Source organism: Mchenga conophoros, linkage group LG17 (assembly GCF_057382185.1).
Source record: "Mchenga conophoros isolate Kocher_MC1m ecotype Shallow Benthic linkage group LG17, M_conophoros_male_GT1.1, whole genome shotgun sequence".
NCBI classification, from domain to species: domain Eukaryota; kingdom Metazoa; phylum Chordata; class Actinopteri; order Cichliformes; family Cichlidae; genus Mchenga; species Mchenga conophoros.
In genome coordinates, this window is record NC_140542.1 from 16,588,228 (window position 1) to 16,606,713 (window position 18,486).

An 18,486-nucleotide genomic window follows, 5' to 3' on the forward strand; every position below is an offset into this window, starting at 1 on the left:
TGCGTTCTGTCACACAAGCTGTATCTTTGCTTGTCAAAAACAATATAACACTTGGTTGCATATGCATTTAATAGAAGGTCATGTAAAATTTAAGAAGGCATATGAATGAAGTTTGCTTAAATACTTGTGATGGCATACAAGATGAGTTAAAAAGAAATCCACACTACAATTGTGAATATGGAACTTCACAAATGAAAAAGGTAACAACGATCGGGCACAACAAACGAGCACCAGGTCTACCCAGGACTATAAAACCAAATCCTATGACCTTAATAAATGTTACACAGCACACTGGAAAATAAAAGCACACCTCTATCAAAGATCCTGACCTGTACTGCTCTCACCATGGCTGGAAATCCTCCATTCTCTCGGTCACTGAAGCCTTCACTCATGTCAGCCAAGTTGGTCATGCTGCCTCCATGGTTTCCATTCAAGGTGCTGTTGTACTGCTCAATGCTTTTAGACACTTCCTGTTGACTATCTTGAATCTGTGACAGCTTGCTGCGAGCCTGCAAGGTATACATACAAGCAAACCGTTAAAAACAACAACATTTCCAGAACATTTCCAGTGACACTGGGCTGGTGTGACACTGGTATAACATGTTCCTCTGTGTGAAATTCTCATTTAAATCATACAGTAAAAGTGCAATAAGTTGAGTTAATTTAAAATGAATAGAAATTACTGAAAGTTTGCTTCCAGGAAACACTGATCAGTTTCTTTAAGCTGGTTTCAAAAAGCTTTTTTTGTCTTAAATAGGTTTTCCTCATTACGAGACAGTTTGGCCAAGATGAAAGGCATTGTCTATTATACACACACACACACACACACACACACACACACAAGCACAGAAATAATGTTTTTTGGCATAGCTATGAAAAACACTGCTTAGAGCAAAAAAAAGGTTTCCACTGAAATTGTACAAATATAATACAAGAACTGAATTCAACATCAACTTGTGGATGTTATAAAACAATAATGGAAACTGCACTATGTGTGTGTGTGTGTGTGTGTGTGTGTGTGTGTGTGTGTGTGTGTGCGCGCGCACAGTGGCTGGCAGGAAACAGAAGACACACCACACCACAGCAGCTGAGACAAACATACACAATTGGTTCCTCTGACTTAATTGACAAGATAAAGAAATGGATTAAACATTCTGGTGGTGCCCCCTGTTGACATTCTTTAGACATACACATTAACAGGACCTATGCCCTACCTGGTTGATCTCATCCTGGGTTGCTTTCAGAGACTTGATGATGGTCTCTAGTTGAATCTTGCCTGCGGCCAGGCTTTGCTCCAGCTGATTCTCCTCTTGTTGCAGCCGGCCCAGGTCAGCCTTGGCCCGGCTCAACTCTTCTTCCTGGTTTAGCAAGTCTGACTCCTGGGAGTGGATTTGAGTCTGGAGGCTTGAGATCTGAAGGCAGAAAACGGTGGCATAAAGAATTGGGTCAGAGGTTAAAACCTGCCAAGAGACCACTCTGTGCTCGTTGCTAATTATTTTACATTAATCTGTTTGATTTCTTCTTTTCTTCTATTTTGCATCATGCTAGTTATCTCAAGGTAATTTTGACTTCAACAAACAAACACTGAAAACAGCATATTAGAAATTGAATACATTAATTTTCAGGTATTTTGATTCTGTGATTGTTGTAGAATAACTGAGGCAGTACTCCACAAAGGGGAAACTTCTACATTATCAGCATCCTTCTCTCTCTCTCTTACCATCTGAGACTCTTCCTGGCACTTAATCCGGACTTCATTCAACATGTCTTCTAATTTGTGTTTCTGCTGGTCCATCTCCTCCAGCCGGTCCTGGGCATCTTGTTTCTGAGCTTCTAACTCCTGCAGGCTGGTTGTCTCTCTGTCCAGGTCATTCTGCATTTCCTGATAGACAATAACAACTGTTGTTGTGATTTGGCGCTATATAAATAAAATTGAATTGAATTGAATTGAACTGAACTGAATTGAATTCCAGATATGCTGCCCTGTACTTCAACAAAACTGGGCTGGGTGAACACATTCCCTGATACCTCATTATATTTGCTGGGCTTCAAATTTCTCTGAGTGGATTGCAATAGAGATCTTTCTGGGAAAGCTAGGAGAGGGAGAATGTGCTTCTATATAAATGAAGGTTGGTGTCACAGCGTTGAAAAAACCACAAACCCTCATATATTGTATATATACACACACTTGATCAATAAAGCTGATTCTGAGGCTAACAGCTCTTTGGGAACCACCTTGTTAGTTCAAAATTACAATTCTACACATGTTAAACTGTGTTGTTTTTGGACATTTTGTAGATTCACCTAATAACATGGGAACAAATTATTTCTCTTCGTAACAAACTGATAGTAACAAAGTACCTACAGATACAATTTAAAATTGGTTCCTTTAGTTAGGTGCTTTTTTTTAATCCTTGAATGACTCATAGTTCAGTGTTAAGTGGCTGAACAAATAAAAATAAATATTCCCCTGAAAATGGTCAAGAACTGTACTGAAAATGAGTAAAAATGCAGTCAATGTTCAAAGAAAAACTTTAAAAGGCCTTGAGAAAGCCTATACAAGTACTGCTCAAGGCCAATTTAAAAAAATAAATAAAACATATTACAATATAAAGAAATGAACGGTGGCTGAGTATTATACACGTACATCAAGGACAGAGTGTCTCAATTTTATGTTGAGTCCACATCCAGTTGCTACCAACTGACAAAAAACAAGCTGTCCTCACCTGCACCTCGGCACTCTTATGTCTGATAGCCTCCTCTGCTTCCCTGATGTCCTGCTCAAGAGTGTACTTCTCCCTGGACAAAACCAGAAACATTCACACAAACACAGGCACATTGATTTTCTTATTTTAAAGGTTTATAATATGTATATAAAATAATTACAGAATAAGAATAAATAAATGAAAAGTGTATTTCACTGGTGCCAATTTTAAAAAAAACTTTGTGTGCAACTTGACAGAAGAATCATATAAAAGGTATTTTTATTTCCCAAAACAAAATAAGCACATCTATGTCTGGCAATGGATTCAGGTCAGGCCAATGTGTTGTTACATGAGGCCGGGCATTGTCAGGCACCATGAGGAGCCACGGACCCACTATACCATGTCTGATAATGGGTCAAAGGATTTCCTACTGATGAGTAATGGTAGTCAGGGTGCTGTTGCCTAGCCTGTAGAGGTCTATGCGTCCCTCCATGGATGGATTTTGCACTTAGACTGCAGGCTTTCTAGAGTATTTAAATGTAGAATGGGACGCAGAGCCTTCAGCTTTCAGGCCCCTGTCCTGTGGAACCAGCTTCCAGTTTGGATTTGGAGGGAAGACATCCTCACTACTTTTAAGATTAGGCTTAAAACTTTCCTTTTAGATAAAGAATACCGTTAGGGCTGGATCATGTGACCTTGATACTTCCCTTAGGTTGCAATAGCTCTAGGAGGCTGCTGGGGGATTCCCATGAGGCACTGAGTTTTGCTGCTGGGGGAGTGTTTCCTCTTCACACTTTTTTTTTTCCACTTACTATGTGTTTAAACAGCTCTCTGCATTTAATTATTAGTTATTATTAATGTCTGGCTCTCTTACACAGTGTGTCTTTGACCTGCCTTCTTGCCCTAACCCCAACCAGTCGCAGCAGATGGTTCTTCCTTTTATAAGGGGTTTTTCTATCCGACTGTCACCAAAGTGCTTGCTCAGAGGGGGTCATTGTTGGGGTTTTCTCTGTTTACTTTGTATTATTGTTGGGTCTTTACTTTACAATATAAAGTGCCTTAAGGCAAATTTTGTTGTGAGTTGGCAACACATAAATAAAACTGAATTGAGCTGAACTGGACATGCCTCTCATCACCATTGTTGACCTACTCCTAAATTAAACCTGCTCCCATCTATGAAAAACATCGGACGTCAGTGGTGGACCTGCAATTCTGGTATTCTGTGGAAAATGCTCTTCGGGCTCCGTGGTGCTGGGCAGTATAGGGCCTACAGCTATTGTATTGATGCCCGTTTCTGATTGTATGGTCAGAGATATTCACACCAGTCATTTTGTAGGGCTCATCCTGTTCCTCCTTGCACAAGGGAGCAAACGCCAGTCCTGCTGATGGGTTAAGGACCTTCTTTAAGCCCGTCCAGCTTTCCTAGAGTAACTGCCTACCATCTAGAATCCTCTCCATGTTCCTGGAACTGTGCTGGGAAACATAGCAAACCTTCTGAGAAGGGCTCATATTGGTGTGCCATCATGGAGGAGTTGGACTACCTGTGAAACCTCTATAGCGACCAGGTATTGCCTCATGGTATCAGTTGTGACCCTGTCCCTAGGCAAATGCATAACTAGTGAAAAAACATTCAGAAAACATAAAGAAAAAAAAATCTCAGTGGTCTCTACCTGTAAAACCACTCCTGTTTTGGCAGTTGTCTTATTGTTGCCCCTCTAGTGCACCTGTTATTAATTTCATTAACACCAAAGCAGCTGAAACTGATTAACAACCAACCTCTGCTGCTTAACTCACCAGATCAATTAACCAGAAATTTAATTGCACTGATGCTATATTCTGTGGGGTTTTTAATATGTTTTTGAGCAGTATTTAAACATTACACAACAAAAAGATAGGTAAGATAGACACTGCTCACTCTGTGTCATTTGAATGCAAGTCCATTTTAGTATATTTAGTAATAAGTAGCCAGTTTGTTACCTGAGAGTATTCCACTGGGTATAGGCAAGAGTGCTGACGCAGCATAGTGAATAAGTAGTGAACAAACAAAAAATTTGATAAAATACATGCATCAAAGGAAGAGTGGATAGCTGTGTGTTTGGCTGACTGGGTGGCTAAGTAGGTAGATGGATGCATGGATGGATGGATGCATGGATGGATGCATGGATGGATGGATAGATGGATGGGTGGATAAGCAGGTGGGTGAACTAATGAAAAGCAGATCTGTGTAATTATGTTTATGTCAAAAGTCACACATGAGGGGAAACATAATCACAAGCAAATTAAAGTAAATTCAACAACCCATGTGCATAGATCTCAGCAGCCACATGCACAACGAAGCCATTGTGCGTAACAGTGTCTACTTTGCAAGCACTGCAGCAAATTCATGGTCTCATAACTTGCTCGCTTGAATTAACCTGAACTGACAGTTTGTAAGGCAGAGCCCTAAGAACGAGGGGCCTTAATATGACTAAATCACAGTCTCAGTAATGGACAGGTGCTATTTACTGGTTTAAACCAAATTATCCTGTGTGTGCAGCATGCATTATTTACTATTACAGTTATCTTTTGCTGTAAAGCAGTAATGAAATCTGTCTACTGAAGACTACTTTAATGCTCAAGTAATCTTAAAAACCCTGGGACTATAAGTCAAGCTCAGAATACTCTGCACTCCTGTCCCATTAGTCTATTGTACACTATTATATACCTTTTGTGACCATTAAAAACAAATAAATAAAAAGAACACTCTTAATGAGAATCAGGATGCTGCACAAAATAAAGACATATAAACTTGCAAACAAAAAGTTGATTAGTCTGCAGCAAACACATGTAATTGAACCATCACTAAAAGGGAAAGCTTTCAGAAGCCACTGATAAGTCAGTTCATCCAACAGCACACAGTAGAAATTACAGCTGTAGTTAAACTGGCAAACTTCATTCATTCAAGTCAACAAATCAAGACAAGTACTTACTGACGTGTAGCACAGATCGATTCTCTCATAGTGATTTTTGATTTATTCACAGAATAATAATAAGACTATACAAAGGCAAATATGTGACTTTCACGTCCATTTAAAGCTTTAACTCTATTAAATTACATATAAAATAAACCAAATATAAGACAGTTTGTACTAGCGTGTGGTGTACACTTTAATGACTCAACAATTATTTAGACTTTAAAGGATATTTTAACGTAGAACATTTGTACTTCTACTTTAGTAAAAGTTTATTTTCACAGAATGTACATATATTGTAGTATTTCTACTTGTATACATGTATAGGATTTAGGATTGAAAACTTCTTCCACAACCGTGAACAGCTGATAATCAACATTACACCATGTGGGCTACACAATTTTGGTAGCCTGTTTATTCATGTTATTTGTAACATAAAACATGCACACAGTTTTCATCCCTGTTTCCCTGCATTTAAAGTACATCTAGGTACCTACCAAGATTTTCTCAATTCTTTAATACTGTTCTTGCTGGTTTCTTTATGAATACTAATCCTTAAACAACAATAGATATTGATGTGTGGCATTTCCCTGTCATTTCAGGTCAAGGGTAGAAGACCAGAATGACTGATCAACAACAGACATAACTAAAATGAAACCATGTGTTAACTAGCACAAAGATTACCACAAACCATGAAAAATTAGTGTGAGTTGCAGGCATTCCCAACTGCTCCCACTTTGTTATAATACCACTAATAGTTGACTGTGGAGTATCACATGCGTGATGGCTTCTTTGTGCACATGGCTGCTGAGTACTACATGCACAATATGATGAATTTATGAGTAATGGATTTATTTACACAAGTGACAATGAATACCTGCACGTATGAAATTTGGCTTTGATTATGTTTTTTTCTCGCAGGTGACCTTTGACATAAATATGTATACAGATAGAAAACAGTCTAAAGAGACTAAGGATGCAGTCTCTAAAAGCGTATTTGCACCCCACCCCACCATTTAGCAAGCTCTGCCTGTGGGTTATAGACATGGTTCAAATTCTAAAACTGGCCACAATAAAAGTAACTTTGGAAATGAGAATGCTGCTGCATAAAAATATAGTTAAAAGATGTCTTGTTGTTACTTCCAACATTATTTTGACAGGATAGAACGGTGACAGAAAAGGTAGAACACTGTTCTATGTGTTATTATGATTATACCAATGGATGGAACTGAAATGAATTAGAAGTCTTGATATTAATGTTAACAGTGGATTAGTGATGGAGCTTTTTTGGTACTGCAATTTTGGTACTGTTGATGACCCTGTTTGTTACCTTTGCAGCTGAGCGATCTCCTGGCTGATGTCATCCAACTCCTTGATGCCAGTGAACTCTCCTGAACCCACTGAACTAGAGCTGTCCTGTAAAAAACAGCAAAAAAGGACAAAATAAGAGACGGTCAAGTTGTCTCAACAAACACGATGAAGTAGGATGATGAAATGGCACCAAATGAGCCATGGCAGAATAGGCCAATGGAAGGAGAAAGAGGTAAAAACGGATAGGAGAAAAACTGAAGGTCAAGAAGAGGAGCAGCACGGAGGTGGGGCTATGTCTATCACCAACATGTGAGGGAGGTGTCACCACCAATGACAACCTGCAAAGGACAGGAAAGATTCAGGACTTTTCAATTTTATCTTCACCTCACCTTTAAAAAAAATCTATATTGGTCTACAACAAGCTTCCAGTATTTTTCTCTCTAGCTTTGGGAATTGCAGAGTAACTTAATGGTACTATAACGTTATGTTACCTGCAATAAAAATAAGACAACGATTCTGCAATGCTTTTATGTCTGTGTAACCTATTATGAAAAAAATGCATCTCGGAAGCATTGTGCTATCTTTGTTTTTATTACAGTTATTATGGCATTTAAATAAATTCTATCAATTCAATTCATTATCATCCCAATAATTACTCTCCACGCTGTCTGCCATTTATGCTTGCTTTTGATAAGCACCACAATGAAGAATCGTTAGTAAAGACTCTGGAGAGTAATATTGGTAAAAAAAAATACGTTTTAGAGTGCCTGCATGATTTAATATAACATCAAGACAGGATGTACCCCGTGAGAAGCGGGTTACATCCTGGACAGCTTGCCAGTCTGTCGCAAAGCTAACACAGACAGACAACAGACGACCATCCGTGCTCACACTCGCACTAACTGCCTTTGGACTTTTGGGAAGAACCCTGTACTTTTTTGCTGTGAAGCAACCATGCGCCACCATGCTACCCTTGTTATGCTTACATGCTGAGTGGAAGATATGTGTGTTGTCTGATCACACACATTTCACAACCAAATAAGCTTTCAGTGAAGTATTATAAAAAAAAGACTGCACATTTCCTGTCTTCATTGCAAAGATATGACTGGCATTTCTTCTATTAAAAATCCTTCTGAGTGGACCTGTCGTGATGCTGGATCTATGACACAGCATTTCTGTTTCTTCTGCTTTTTCTGGCATTGTTTAGGTTTCTGGTTTAATCATTTGCATTTCTAGTCCAGTTAGATATTTCCTGCTAAGGTTACATTTGTAGTTCTAGTCTTTTGTTTTGGTACTGTCCCTCCCTTGCATTCCACATTTCATGTCTAGTCTCCCTCGTCTTCATGTTTGTTTACTCGCCCGTGTCTGTTTTCTGATTACTTTCGGTCTTTCCGGTTGACTGTGTTCCCAAGTCTGTTTGATCCCCAGTCCCAGTGTTAAGTCCATATCTTAGTGTGTGTCTCTTGTTTTTATTTCAATAGTCCCTTGTCCTGTGCTTAGTGTATTCATTTTTACTTCCTCCATCGTTGTGTCAGATTACTTCCAGTCGTGTTTCCCATCTTCTCATTATCCTCTGTGTATTTAGTCCTCTGTCTTCCTCTGCTGCTGTCACATCGTCCCACATGACTGTGTATTCTTGTGCGCTTCGTTTCCCTCTTCCATCTCTGTTCCAAGTTTGAGTTTCAAGTTTGTTGTTTCCAGTTCTCTCCCTTTCAGAACTGCCTTAATTCTTCATGGCACAGATTTAACAAGGTCTTGGGAACATTCCAGAGATTTTGGTCCATACTGACATCGCAGTATTACACAGTTGCCTGCTACACAGTCATGATGCAAATTTCCCGTTCTCGCTTTAACTTCCTGTCATGTTCAAGAAACCAGTTTTAGAAGATCTGAGCTTTGTGACATGTTATGTTATTCTGGTGGTAGCAGCTATCATAAGACGGATCCACTGTGGTCATAAATGAATGGACGGGGTGAGTAATAACCACTGACACAAGGCAGGATGGATCCATACCGTCATGCTGTTTATTTCAAATTCTGACCCTACCATCCACATGTCGCTGCGGAAACAGAGACTCATCAGACGTGGTAACATTGTTCCATTCTTGTGTTGTCAAATTTAGGTAACCCTGTGTGAATGCTAGGCTCAGTTACTGTTGCCTTCCTATTAGTCTGGCCATTCTCCTCTGACATCCCCAGTGTTGGCCATTTCTGGCCACAGAACAGACACTCACTAGATACTTTCTCTTTGTCTTTACTTTTCTTTCTTGTAAATCCTAGAAGTGGTTGTGTGGGAAAAGTAGATTAGATCAGTAGAATGGCAGATTCTGAAATACCCAAGCCAGTTTGGCACAAACAATGCCAATTAATGCCACATTCAGGGTAACTTAAATCATCTTTATTCCCCATTCTGATTCTCAGCTGAACTTTGACGTCTTAAAAAGTGCCACTGCGTAAATGCACGGAGCTGCTGCCATGTGATTGGCTGATCATATGTCTGTCATCAAAGAGTTCAACAGGTGTAATTAACCAAGTGTTTGGTGAGTATATTGTATGTTTAAATAACTGTATCATATATCTGTTTTTGTTGTCATACTGCAACTAGTTTTGCGCGTTCAACTGAGTAGATGATTGCTGAATTGAGTTATTTACTGCAAGACCACAACTACAACTGCTACTAACAGATTTGAGCTTCCTTAAAAGACATCCTCAACAAAAAAGAACCAATTTTTCATCCAGTGATCCTGAATCTTGCCATGATCAAGACAGTTTACAGTGTGAGGCAATCTTACTGTACTGTATCGAAATGGAGAAAAAATTCTTGCAAATGCTTTCCAGGAATCAGTGAAAGCTGAAAGCATTTAGAAAGTAGTATGTTATAAGCCCATGTTACCTACCCACAACTTGAACATTATGGCCTAAGAGAGGAGGAAGAGGCGAAAGGTAGAAACGTTAGCAGCAAAGAGAGGATAGAACAGTGAGCAGTAAATGTCTTTGGTTTCACCAATTTAACCCTTCACAACATTTCCATTTTATTTTGACATGGGTCAGCGTTTGAGTTATTTTCCACTCCCAAGATAACACATGTAGCGGGAAATATGTACACCTTGCAGCCTGAGAAAGAGAAGAATAGGGAAGTAAAGAACAACTGACTCACCCGCCTCATTTCTGACAGAGCAGCCATCTCAGATCCCACTGGAGTAATGTATCCTGACATACTCTGAAACCACAGAGAAGGTGGTGGTGAAAAACAGCATCACGTCTCTGATGATGGTGTAAAAGTCAAGAGGTTTTATTGTCATTTCAACCAGTGAAATGTGTGTGTGTGTGTGTGTGTGTGTCAGTCCAGTCACTGAGTGTTCAGGAGTCTGACAGCTTGGGGGAAGAAACAGTCTGGCAGTGAGGGCCCAAATGCTCCGGTACCTCTTGTAAGAAAGCAGCAGGGTGAAGAGTGAGTGTGTGAGGGGTGCGTGGGGTCTTCCACAATGCTGCCGGCTTTGCGGATGCAGCGTGTGCAATACTTATAAACAGCAAACTTCTCTGATGATGGTGTAAAACAGCAAGCAAAGTAGCTTTATTCCATGTAAAAACAGAAACTTTTGAAAACCTTTTAAACAAGAGGGACTTTGATTACATTATGTCCCACCAGAGAAGAAATAATCATGGCTTAACAGTGATGACAAAAGCACATTTTGATTAAAAAAAACAACAACTAGGCTTTAGGCTACAGGTCATTGTAAAATGTATATAATATAATAATAAACTCAACAAACTTGAAACTCATAAACTTACATTTTATTCACAAAGATACTCATAAAACATGTCTAATGTTTAAACTAAGAAAATGTTAATATTAGCTCACTTTGAATTTGATGGCAGCAGCATGTCTCAACAAAGTTGGCATGGGAGCAACAAACGCTAACGGGCTAACGCATTATCTTGTTAACGTGTTAGCGTCGTGCAGCCCCACACACGGGGCGATCCGCGTTAACTCACTAACGGGGATTTGCCGCGTTAATGCGGTTATGGCGTTAACGTCATTTTAACGATAGTGCACTGACAGCACTAGTTTTTATGTTTTATTGTGAATTAAAACAGGTGAGGTACAACATAGGTCTCACTGTGACAGCCAATACTATATCATGCAAGCTGGGGATGTGAATATGTCGACATTAGCACACCTTTAACAGCTTTGATGATGCTACTTACTGGTAGTGGAGTGCTTCTTTCAGAAGGTGGAATCATATCAGCAGTCAGGGATTGTGGAGGATCAATGCCCTTACTGACTTTCTGCTGGATAAGATGCATGGAGAGGGCAAACTGCTCCCTGGTCAGCTTGCCTATCTGTCTTGTATCTGCTAAAGCCCTGCGAGAAACAACATAATCGACAGAGACACATTCAGTTCATTCAGTTAACCTCAGCTTTTATATTGCAAAGATTCGGTCTAATAAAAATACAAAGGAAATGAACCATATCAAGTCTAATAGCAACCAAATCAAGCAGCTCCAAGTTCATTTTTCAATGTCACGTTTGGCACATTTTTTGGGCAGAGCTATGGTACTATAATAATTTTCACCCAGTAATATCTCAGCAAACTAACAACTGGATGTGTCCTTCTTGTTAGCAAAAACTTCAATCAAGGATTTGTGATAAGTGGCAATATCTGTGGAGCTCTTTTTTCTGGTCCTGGAATCTGCTGTGGAGGAATTTTGGCAGCTCTTCTTGGCAGAATTATTTTAATCTTAATTCAGGCACATGAGAGAGTTTTCTGGCGTTTTTGTTTTTTTTGTTTTTTTTTAATCATGGTTTGGCGTGTATGACCCAGTACTCTGGATTAGATTTTTTTTTTAGTTCTGTTTATGATTATTGTGTGTTTCTGAATAGTTTGTTCTTTGTTTTGGTAATTTTGAGTTTTCTATCCTAGGATATTTCTCCTCTTTGTTTTATTCTCAGTTTTTGTTATGTCTCCACCATTTGTAATTTGTTATTATCGCTAACTGTTTATAGTTAATTCCCTAAATCTCATCTTTCCTGCCTCCTGTGTTCCCCTTATCTGTTGACTCTTCGTTTCCTCTATCTTTGCTTAATCTGTGTCTCGTTACCCTGGTGTTTGCCATATCTCTGATTACCTCAGTCTAAGGCCTTAAAGATGAAGACAATAGCTCATCTATAAAGTATTTGTCAGAATTTTCCCAAATGCTTTTTTAAAAACACAGCAATGTGTGTAAACCAAAATGTATGATTCCGGTAGGTCTTGTTTACCTGAATGAATATAGTCATTATTTAAAAACTGCATTTCTTCTTTACTCTAGTTATTACATTTTATTTGATGATCTAAATCAACCAAGACAAATATGCAAAAAACAATTTTTCACAGTACTGTATTTATATCTCTCATAATGGACTGCCAACATTTTCAAACATTTTGCATCACCAATTGCAATTGACGTTTTAAATATAAAATTCAGTTTTTGTTTTTTTAAACGTATCAATTATTGCACTGCTAATTAATAGAAATGATGAATATTAGTGTCTGCAGAAAACTGAGAAGAATTGTGGTTGAGTTCCTACCATATATGGGCAAGAAGAGTCTGAGAAAGTCCAGATTGCATGAAGATCTCCTTTACTTCCTGTCCACTGACAAAACCATCCATGTCAGCATCCGTCTTCAGGAAGATATCGTCATAGCGGCCACGCTCTGACACAGGGACCACCCAGTTCACCGAATGCTGAAAGAGACAAAGACTCACACTATGTCATTTTTTTATTTTTGACTCTGAATCAACCCTGTTAAAACTATCTGCAAATCATTTACCTAGACTTGCAACTTTTGCATGTATGATTAACTATGGTTCTCATTCTTTTCAGGAGATCACTTTACATAATACATACATGCATACATACATACATACATAAGCATTGCACATCAGAGAAATGAACCTACAGAGACTTAGAGAGCTCCAACTCTTTAGGTCTCTATAGGGAGTTTGACTGGAATCATCACAGTTTGAGTGCATGAGAATATAAAATAATGGCTCAGGAAAGAAAAAAGTAATGTAGCCTTACCTGCATTGTTATGACAGTATACTTGACCAAACAGTAACTGCCTGTTACTTTTTAAAGGGTCTACTTAAACACATCAACCTGCATTCACAAGAATTTTAGTAAAGTTGTCCTCAGACTGTCACCAAATCTCAAACTTATCCGAGAGTTTTAATAGATTTAATTTGAAATTCGTTCTGCTAAACGATTCACTGTTTACATCAAGACTTGTTCAAGTTCAACTTAAGTTAACAACTGAGACTTGATGTCTCAGGGCGAGAGCAGGATGGTAAAGAATAAACTCCATCAATAACAAAAGCAGCTGCATCATTATGGCAACACAACTTTGGCTCTTCGCAAGTATCTGCACAGACAGCATGCTAACGCTAAGCAGGCCAAGAACCTGAATCCTGGCCCCAAAACTTCAACAGGTAACAAACAAATGTATACGTTTCTACCTGTTTGAATTCATTTTCCTAATCAAGGATTTGACCCTTTTCAAATCCTTTTTAATAGTATCCTTTGTAATTCTAGGCTACTTGGTGCACAATGATGGTGGAAAATATGAATTAACAATTTTAGCATAGCCGATCTGTTGTGATAATGAGAGAAAAGTGAAGCTGCTGATTTACCAGTCAGACTACGTTCCTCACCTATGGTCACAGGCTATGGGTAGTGAAATACAAGTGACAGAAATGAGGCCCTGGGACTAAACCAGGAGTAATTGGAGAGATTATTTCTCTTGGCTAGCATGGGAATGACTTGGTGTCCCCTTAAATTTTTTAGAATGTTTATTACCTGTCCAGACTTGAGTGTGTGTTTGGGTGACAGGCTGCCAGTGCTGTTGAGCGAGTTCATGCTGCCGTGGGAGGGTGTGGAACGTAGAGAATCTTTAGGTGGAGGAGGGCTTGCAGGCAGTCCAGGTAAAGAGCTGGCCACAGAGCTGAGACTCTTCTTCCTCTTAGATGGAGGGATGAGAGCAGAGGGGAGGAGTGCAGGAACAGGCTCTTTTTCCAAGGCCCGGTACACCAGGTGCATGGCCTAGGAGAGAATATCAAGCTAATACTACATATTTACTGGTTCACATACTCCTGAATGAAATGAGTTATGTCCCAAACCTGTTATTTTGCCAAAAGTCCAAACATGAAAGCCTCATTAGATTCAGAATTAATTCAATTTTATCTATACAACAAACAGCAACAGTCACCTCAAGGTGCTTGATTGACTTCATCAGTGGCAATACTCAATTCTTGTTCACCTGATTCACATTAAATCTTTTGTCTATTGGGTAATAATGAAAAAACACAATCAGTTCTTTCTCTACTTATACTCATAATTCATTTATCTTGTTATTAAAGCTGAGACATGACCATTTTTTCCATCTGTTGAAACACTGGCTTGTAGGCACGCACAGTTACAGTGGGGCAAAAAAGTATTTAGTCAGCCACCGATTGTGCAAGTTCCCCCACCTAAAATGATGACAGAGGTCAGTAATTTGCACCAGAGGTACACTTCAACTGTGAGAGACAGAATGTGAAAAAAAAATCCATGAATCCATATGGTAGGATTTGTAAAGAATTTATTCGTAAATCAGGGTGGAAAATAAGTATTTGGTCAATAACAAAAATACAACTCAATACTTTGTAACATAACCTTTGTTGGCAATAACAGAGGTCAAACGTTTACTATAGGTCTTTACCAGGTTTGCACACACAGTAGCTGGTATTTTGGCCCATTCCTCCATGCAGATCTTCTCGAGAGCAGTGATGTTTTGGGGCTGTCGCCGAGCAACACTGACTTTCAACTCCCGCCACAGATTTTCTATGGGGTTGAGGTCTGGAGACTGGCTAGGCCACTCCAGGACTTTCAAATGCTTCTTACGGAGCCACTCCTTTGTTGCCCGGGCGGTGTGTTTTGGATCATTGTCATGTTGGAAGACCCAGCCTCGTCTCATCTTCAAAGTTCTCACTGATGGAAGGAGGTTTTGGCTCAAAATCTCACGATACATGGCCCCATTCATTCTGTCCTTAACACGGATCAGTCGTCCTGTCCCCTTGGCAGAAAAACAGCCCCATAGCATGATGTTTCCACCCCCATGCTTCACAGTAGGTATGGTGTTCTTGGGATGCAACTCAGTATTCTTCTTCCTCCAAACACGACGAGTTGAGTTTATACCAAAAAGTTCTACTTTGGTTTCATCTGACCACATGACATTCTCCCAATCCTCTGCTGTATCATCCATGTGCTCTCTGGCAAACTTCAGACGGGCCTGGACATGCACTGGCTTCAGCAGCGGAACACGTCTGGCACTGCGGGATTTGATTCCCTGCCGTTGTAGTGTGTTACTGATGGTGACCTTTGTTACTTTGGTCCCAGCTCTCTGCAGGTCATTCACCAGGTCCCCCCGTGTGGTTCTGGGATCTTTGCTCACCGTTCTCATGATCATTTTGACCCCACGGGATGAGATCTTGCGTGGAGCCCCAGATCGAGGGAGATTATCAGTGGTCTTGTATGTCTTCCATTTTCTGATGATTGCTCCCACAGTTGATTTTTTCACACCAAGCTGCTTGCCTATTGTAGATTCACTCTTCCCAGTCTGGTGCAGGTCTACAATACTTTTCCTGGTGTCCTTCGAAAGCTCTTTGGTCTTGGCCATGGCGGAGTTTGGAGTCTGACTGTTTGAGGCTGTGGACAGGTGTCTTTTATACAGATGATGAGTTCAAACAGGTGCCATTCATACAGGTAACGAGTGGGGGATAGAAAAGCTTCTTACAGAAGACGTTACAGGTCTGTGAGAGCCAGAGATTTTCCTTGTTTGAGGTGACCAAATACTTATTTTCCACCCTAATTTACGAATAAATTCTTTACAAATCCTACCATGTGAATTCATGGATTTTTTTTTCACATTCTGTCTCTCACAGTTGAAGTGTACCTCTGGTGCAAATTACTGACCTCTGTCATCATTTTAAGTGGGGGAACTTGCACAATCGGTGGCTGACTAAATACTTTTTTGCCCCACTGTATTTCCAGCTAGAGACAGTCACACAGCACGAGAGCTTTTTGTACCTTGAGTCAAAATTCTGTTCTCTTCTTTCCTAAAACTAAATTATTTGTGTTCATCATATGTGCACGATCCCTACAGTCAAACATGGGGTTTGAGTTTTCTTTCAAGCAACCCTACAAACAGTTCTCTCTTGCCAGTCATGAACTTGATCTCCAGAATTCCTGTTAACCAGTCATTCACATTACTTGAAATTAGAGAAGCAGTGATCTCTTACCCTTCTCTTCTTATCATTTTGTATTTACTTGGGTTATCATTGTCTAATATTTAAATGTGATAAATGTGCAAAAAAGTTTAAAAACTACTTTTTCAGCTGAAAAGGTTAAAAAGTACTGTATTCTTTCTCAAGATATTTGTAATACAGTTTGAGCGTTAATTTTAACCATTGCGGAGATAAGTATTTGTTATATTCACATAACGTTTCAAAGAAACAGATATTGTCGGTCAAACTTTTGCATATCAATGTTAATCAGATGAGTATCACTCACCACTGCAAACTCATCTTTGTCTAGATGGCCATCCTTGTCTATGTCACTCAGGTCCCAAACCTAACAGTAAGAAATAAACACGATTAGTGAGATGACCAATGATAAATGAAAAGGTAACTAAAGTACAATACATTCAATTTCTTCAGAAAAAATACTATTTTCTAACAGTTCATGACATTATCGGGTGCCTGTCACTTGGGAGATAGAGCAGGTCAACTACTAATCAGAAGGTTGGTGGTTTGGTTCTTGGCTGCTCCCAGTCTGCATGCCAAATAATACAAGTGGCTCTCCGATGCATGAATGTTAGATAGAAAGCACTTACTTAGAAAAAAACAGTACTTGTATGAGTGGGTGTGAAGCTTTGAGTGCACAGGTAAAGTAGAAAAGTGCTACTTAAGACCCAGTGTATTTACCGTTTACATTCATATAACTGAATGTTTCTGAAAGAAAACCCATTACATTCTGCCTTCAGTATTTTAAAGCTTCAACACAAACCAAAACGCCATGTTTACGCATCCTTGGGCTTCTTCTTAAGTCCAAAACAAAAATCCTAATTGGACTAAATACCTTCCCAAGGACATCCAGAGGTAGCTTGGAGTTGATTAAGACTGGGCGGACTTTCTCTCCTGACAGCAGGCCGTTGACTGGAACCAGACTTTCAAAAATCCCATCAAATTTATTCTTCTCCTCTGGCTACAAAGCAAAAGACACACTATTTATTTCAAAAGCTTAAACATCTTGTGTTTATTCATACCATAAAGACAAACGTTGCTTTCCCAAATACAATTTTTGGAGCTTGGAGATATGATGGCAATCATCTGCTACAATTTGAGGCTTTGCACAGAGGGGGTTTCTTAAATTATACATAAGCTAAACATAGCTTGTGCTAAATTTAAAAAAGAAGTCATAACTCATAAGCAAAGTTAACACAATGTATGCCATGTGATGCACAAACTCTGAGTGCTGCCAAAGCAAGAGCACAAACAGGTTTTTCATTTGTGTAAAAGCAAAGTATCTGAATATTACAACGTTGTTAAGTTTTCGTGCAAAAAAATTGTGCATTCTGTAATTAAGCAGGTATATGTGTGATTCTATAACTCTGACAAATCACTCTACACATAAATGAAAGATAATGGATGAAGTTTACATCAAAAAGAAAGTTAAGCTATGTACACACTGTAAGGGATCCACAACGATGTGGCAACCACCTACCGTAAAAAGTGAATGTCATTCAGCAGCGTCAAACAATTACAGGCCGCAGCAACAGGAAGTGGGCGGGACCTGAGATAAACTTTTCTAAATTTTCAGGCATGTGACTGAAGTAACTACCAATGAGAGCAAAGAATACAGGTCTTTGTTTTCAATTCAGTTTAATTTTAGTTAGTTGCCAGAGTTTCTTGTTTCAGTTCTATTTTCAATTTTTTAAAACGTTTAGTTTTTATTAGTTTCAGTGTTATTTTTTATTTTATTTATTGAGATATTTTATTTATGAAAATCAGTATAGACATTACACTATAAACATGACTTTTTGAATACAGTCGACACACGTGCTTGTAGAAATCCAAAGCCTGGATAAAAACATCTGTCAAACCTTCATCAGCCAGTTTGAGAAAACAAATTTTGACCACATTAAGGCGATGCTGGAGTGAGGCTCTGGTGACAGGAATAACCCACACTATTTTTCACACCCTCTTTGTCAGGACTCAAATGATCAATAGTCAGTTAAAGACCCTCGGGACCACCTTCAAAGGGGGCAGCCCCCAGTAGGGGTTTATTACCTGGGATTTTACAAACAAAGAAACCTCTTGGATGAGAGGCAAAACATCTTCATAAAACTAAAGACATTGAGTTGCCTTCTTTTCAATCTCTCAAGGCCATTCTGTAATTATTGCTTTACTTCAACATCTCAAAGTCTGCGTCAGTGTGT

The 18,486-nt window shown here is 39.2% G+C and overlaps 1 protein-coding gene across 6 annotated transcripts in view; it reads right to left on the reverse strand.

Annotated features, from left to right (window-relative positions):
• eps15l1a (epidermal growth factor receptor pathway substrate 15-like 1a) overlaps positions 1-18,486 on the reverse strand; it is a 54,710-nt gene that overhangs the window by 27,503 nt on the left and 8,721 nt on the right. For 2 of the 6 annotated variants that reach the window (XM_085251641.1, XM_085251644.1), the window contains exons 7-19: positions 17,127-17,252; positions 16,560-16,619; positions 13,809-14,051; positions 12,540-12,697; positions 11,177-11,333; positions 10,125-10,187; positions 9,865-9,885; positions 6,987-7,072; positions 4,683-4,715; positions 2,727-2,799; positions 1,721-1,882; positions 1,215-1,412; positions 330-509 (exon numbers count right to left, since the gene is read on the reverse strand). In XM_085251641.1, coding sequence (XP_085107767.1) covers positions 330-509; positions 1,215-1,412; positions 1,721-1,882; positions 2,727-2,799; positions 4,683-4,715; positions 6,987-7,072; positions 9,865-9,885; positions 10,125-10,187; positions 11,177-11,333; positions 12,540-12,697; positions 13,809-14,051; positions 16,560-16,619; positions 17,127-17,252 — 1,560 coding nt within the window. The remainder of the gene's footprint in view (positions 1-329; positions 510-1,214; positions 1,413-1,720; positions 1,883-2,726; positions 2,800-4,682; positions 4,716-6,986; positions 7,073-9,864; positions 9,886-10,124; positions 10,188-11,176; positions 11,334-12,539; positions 12,698-13,808; positions 14,052-16,559; positions 16,620-17,126; positions 17,253-18,486) is intronic. The other 4 variants (XM_085251643.1, XM_085251642.1, XM_085251647.1 and 1 more) reach the window with 3 other exon arrangements.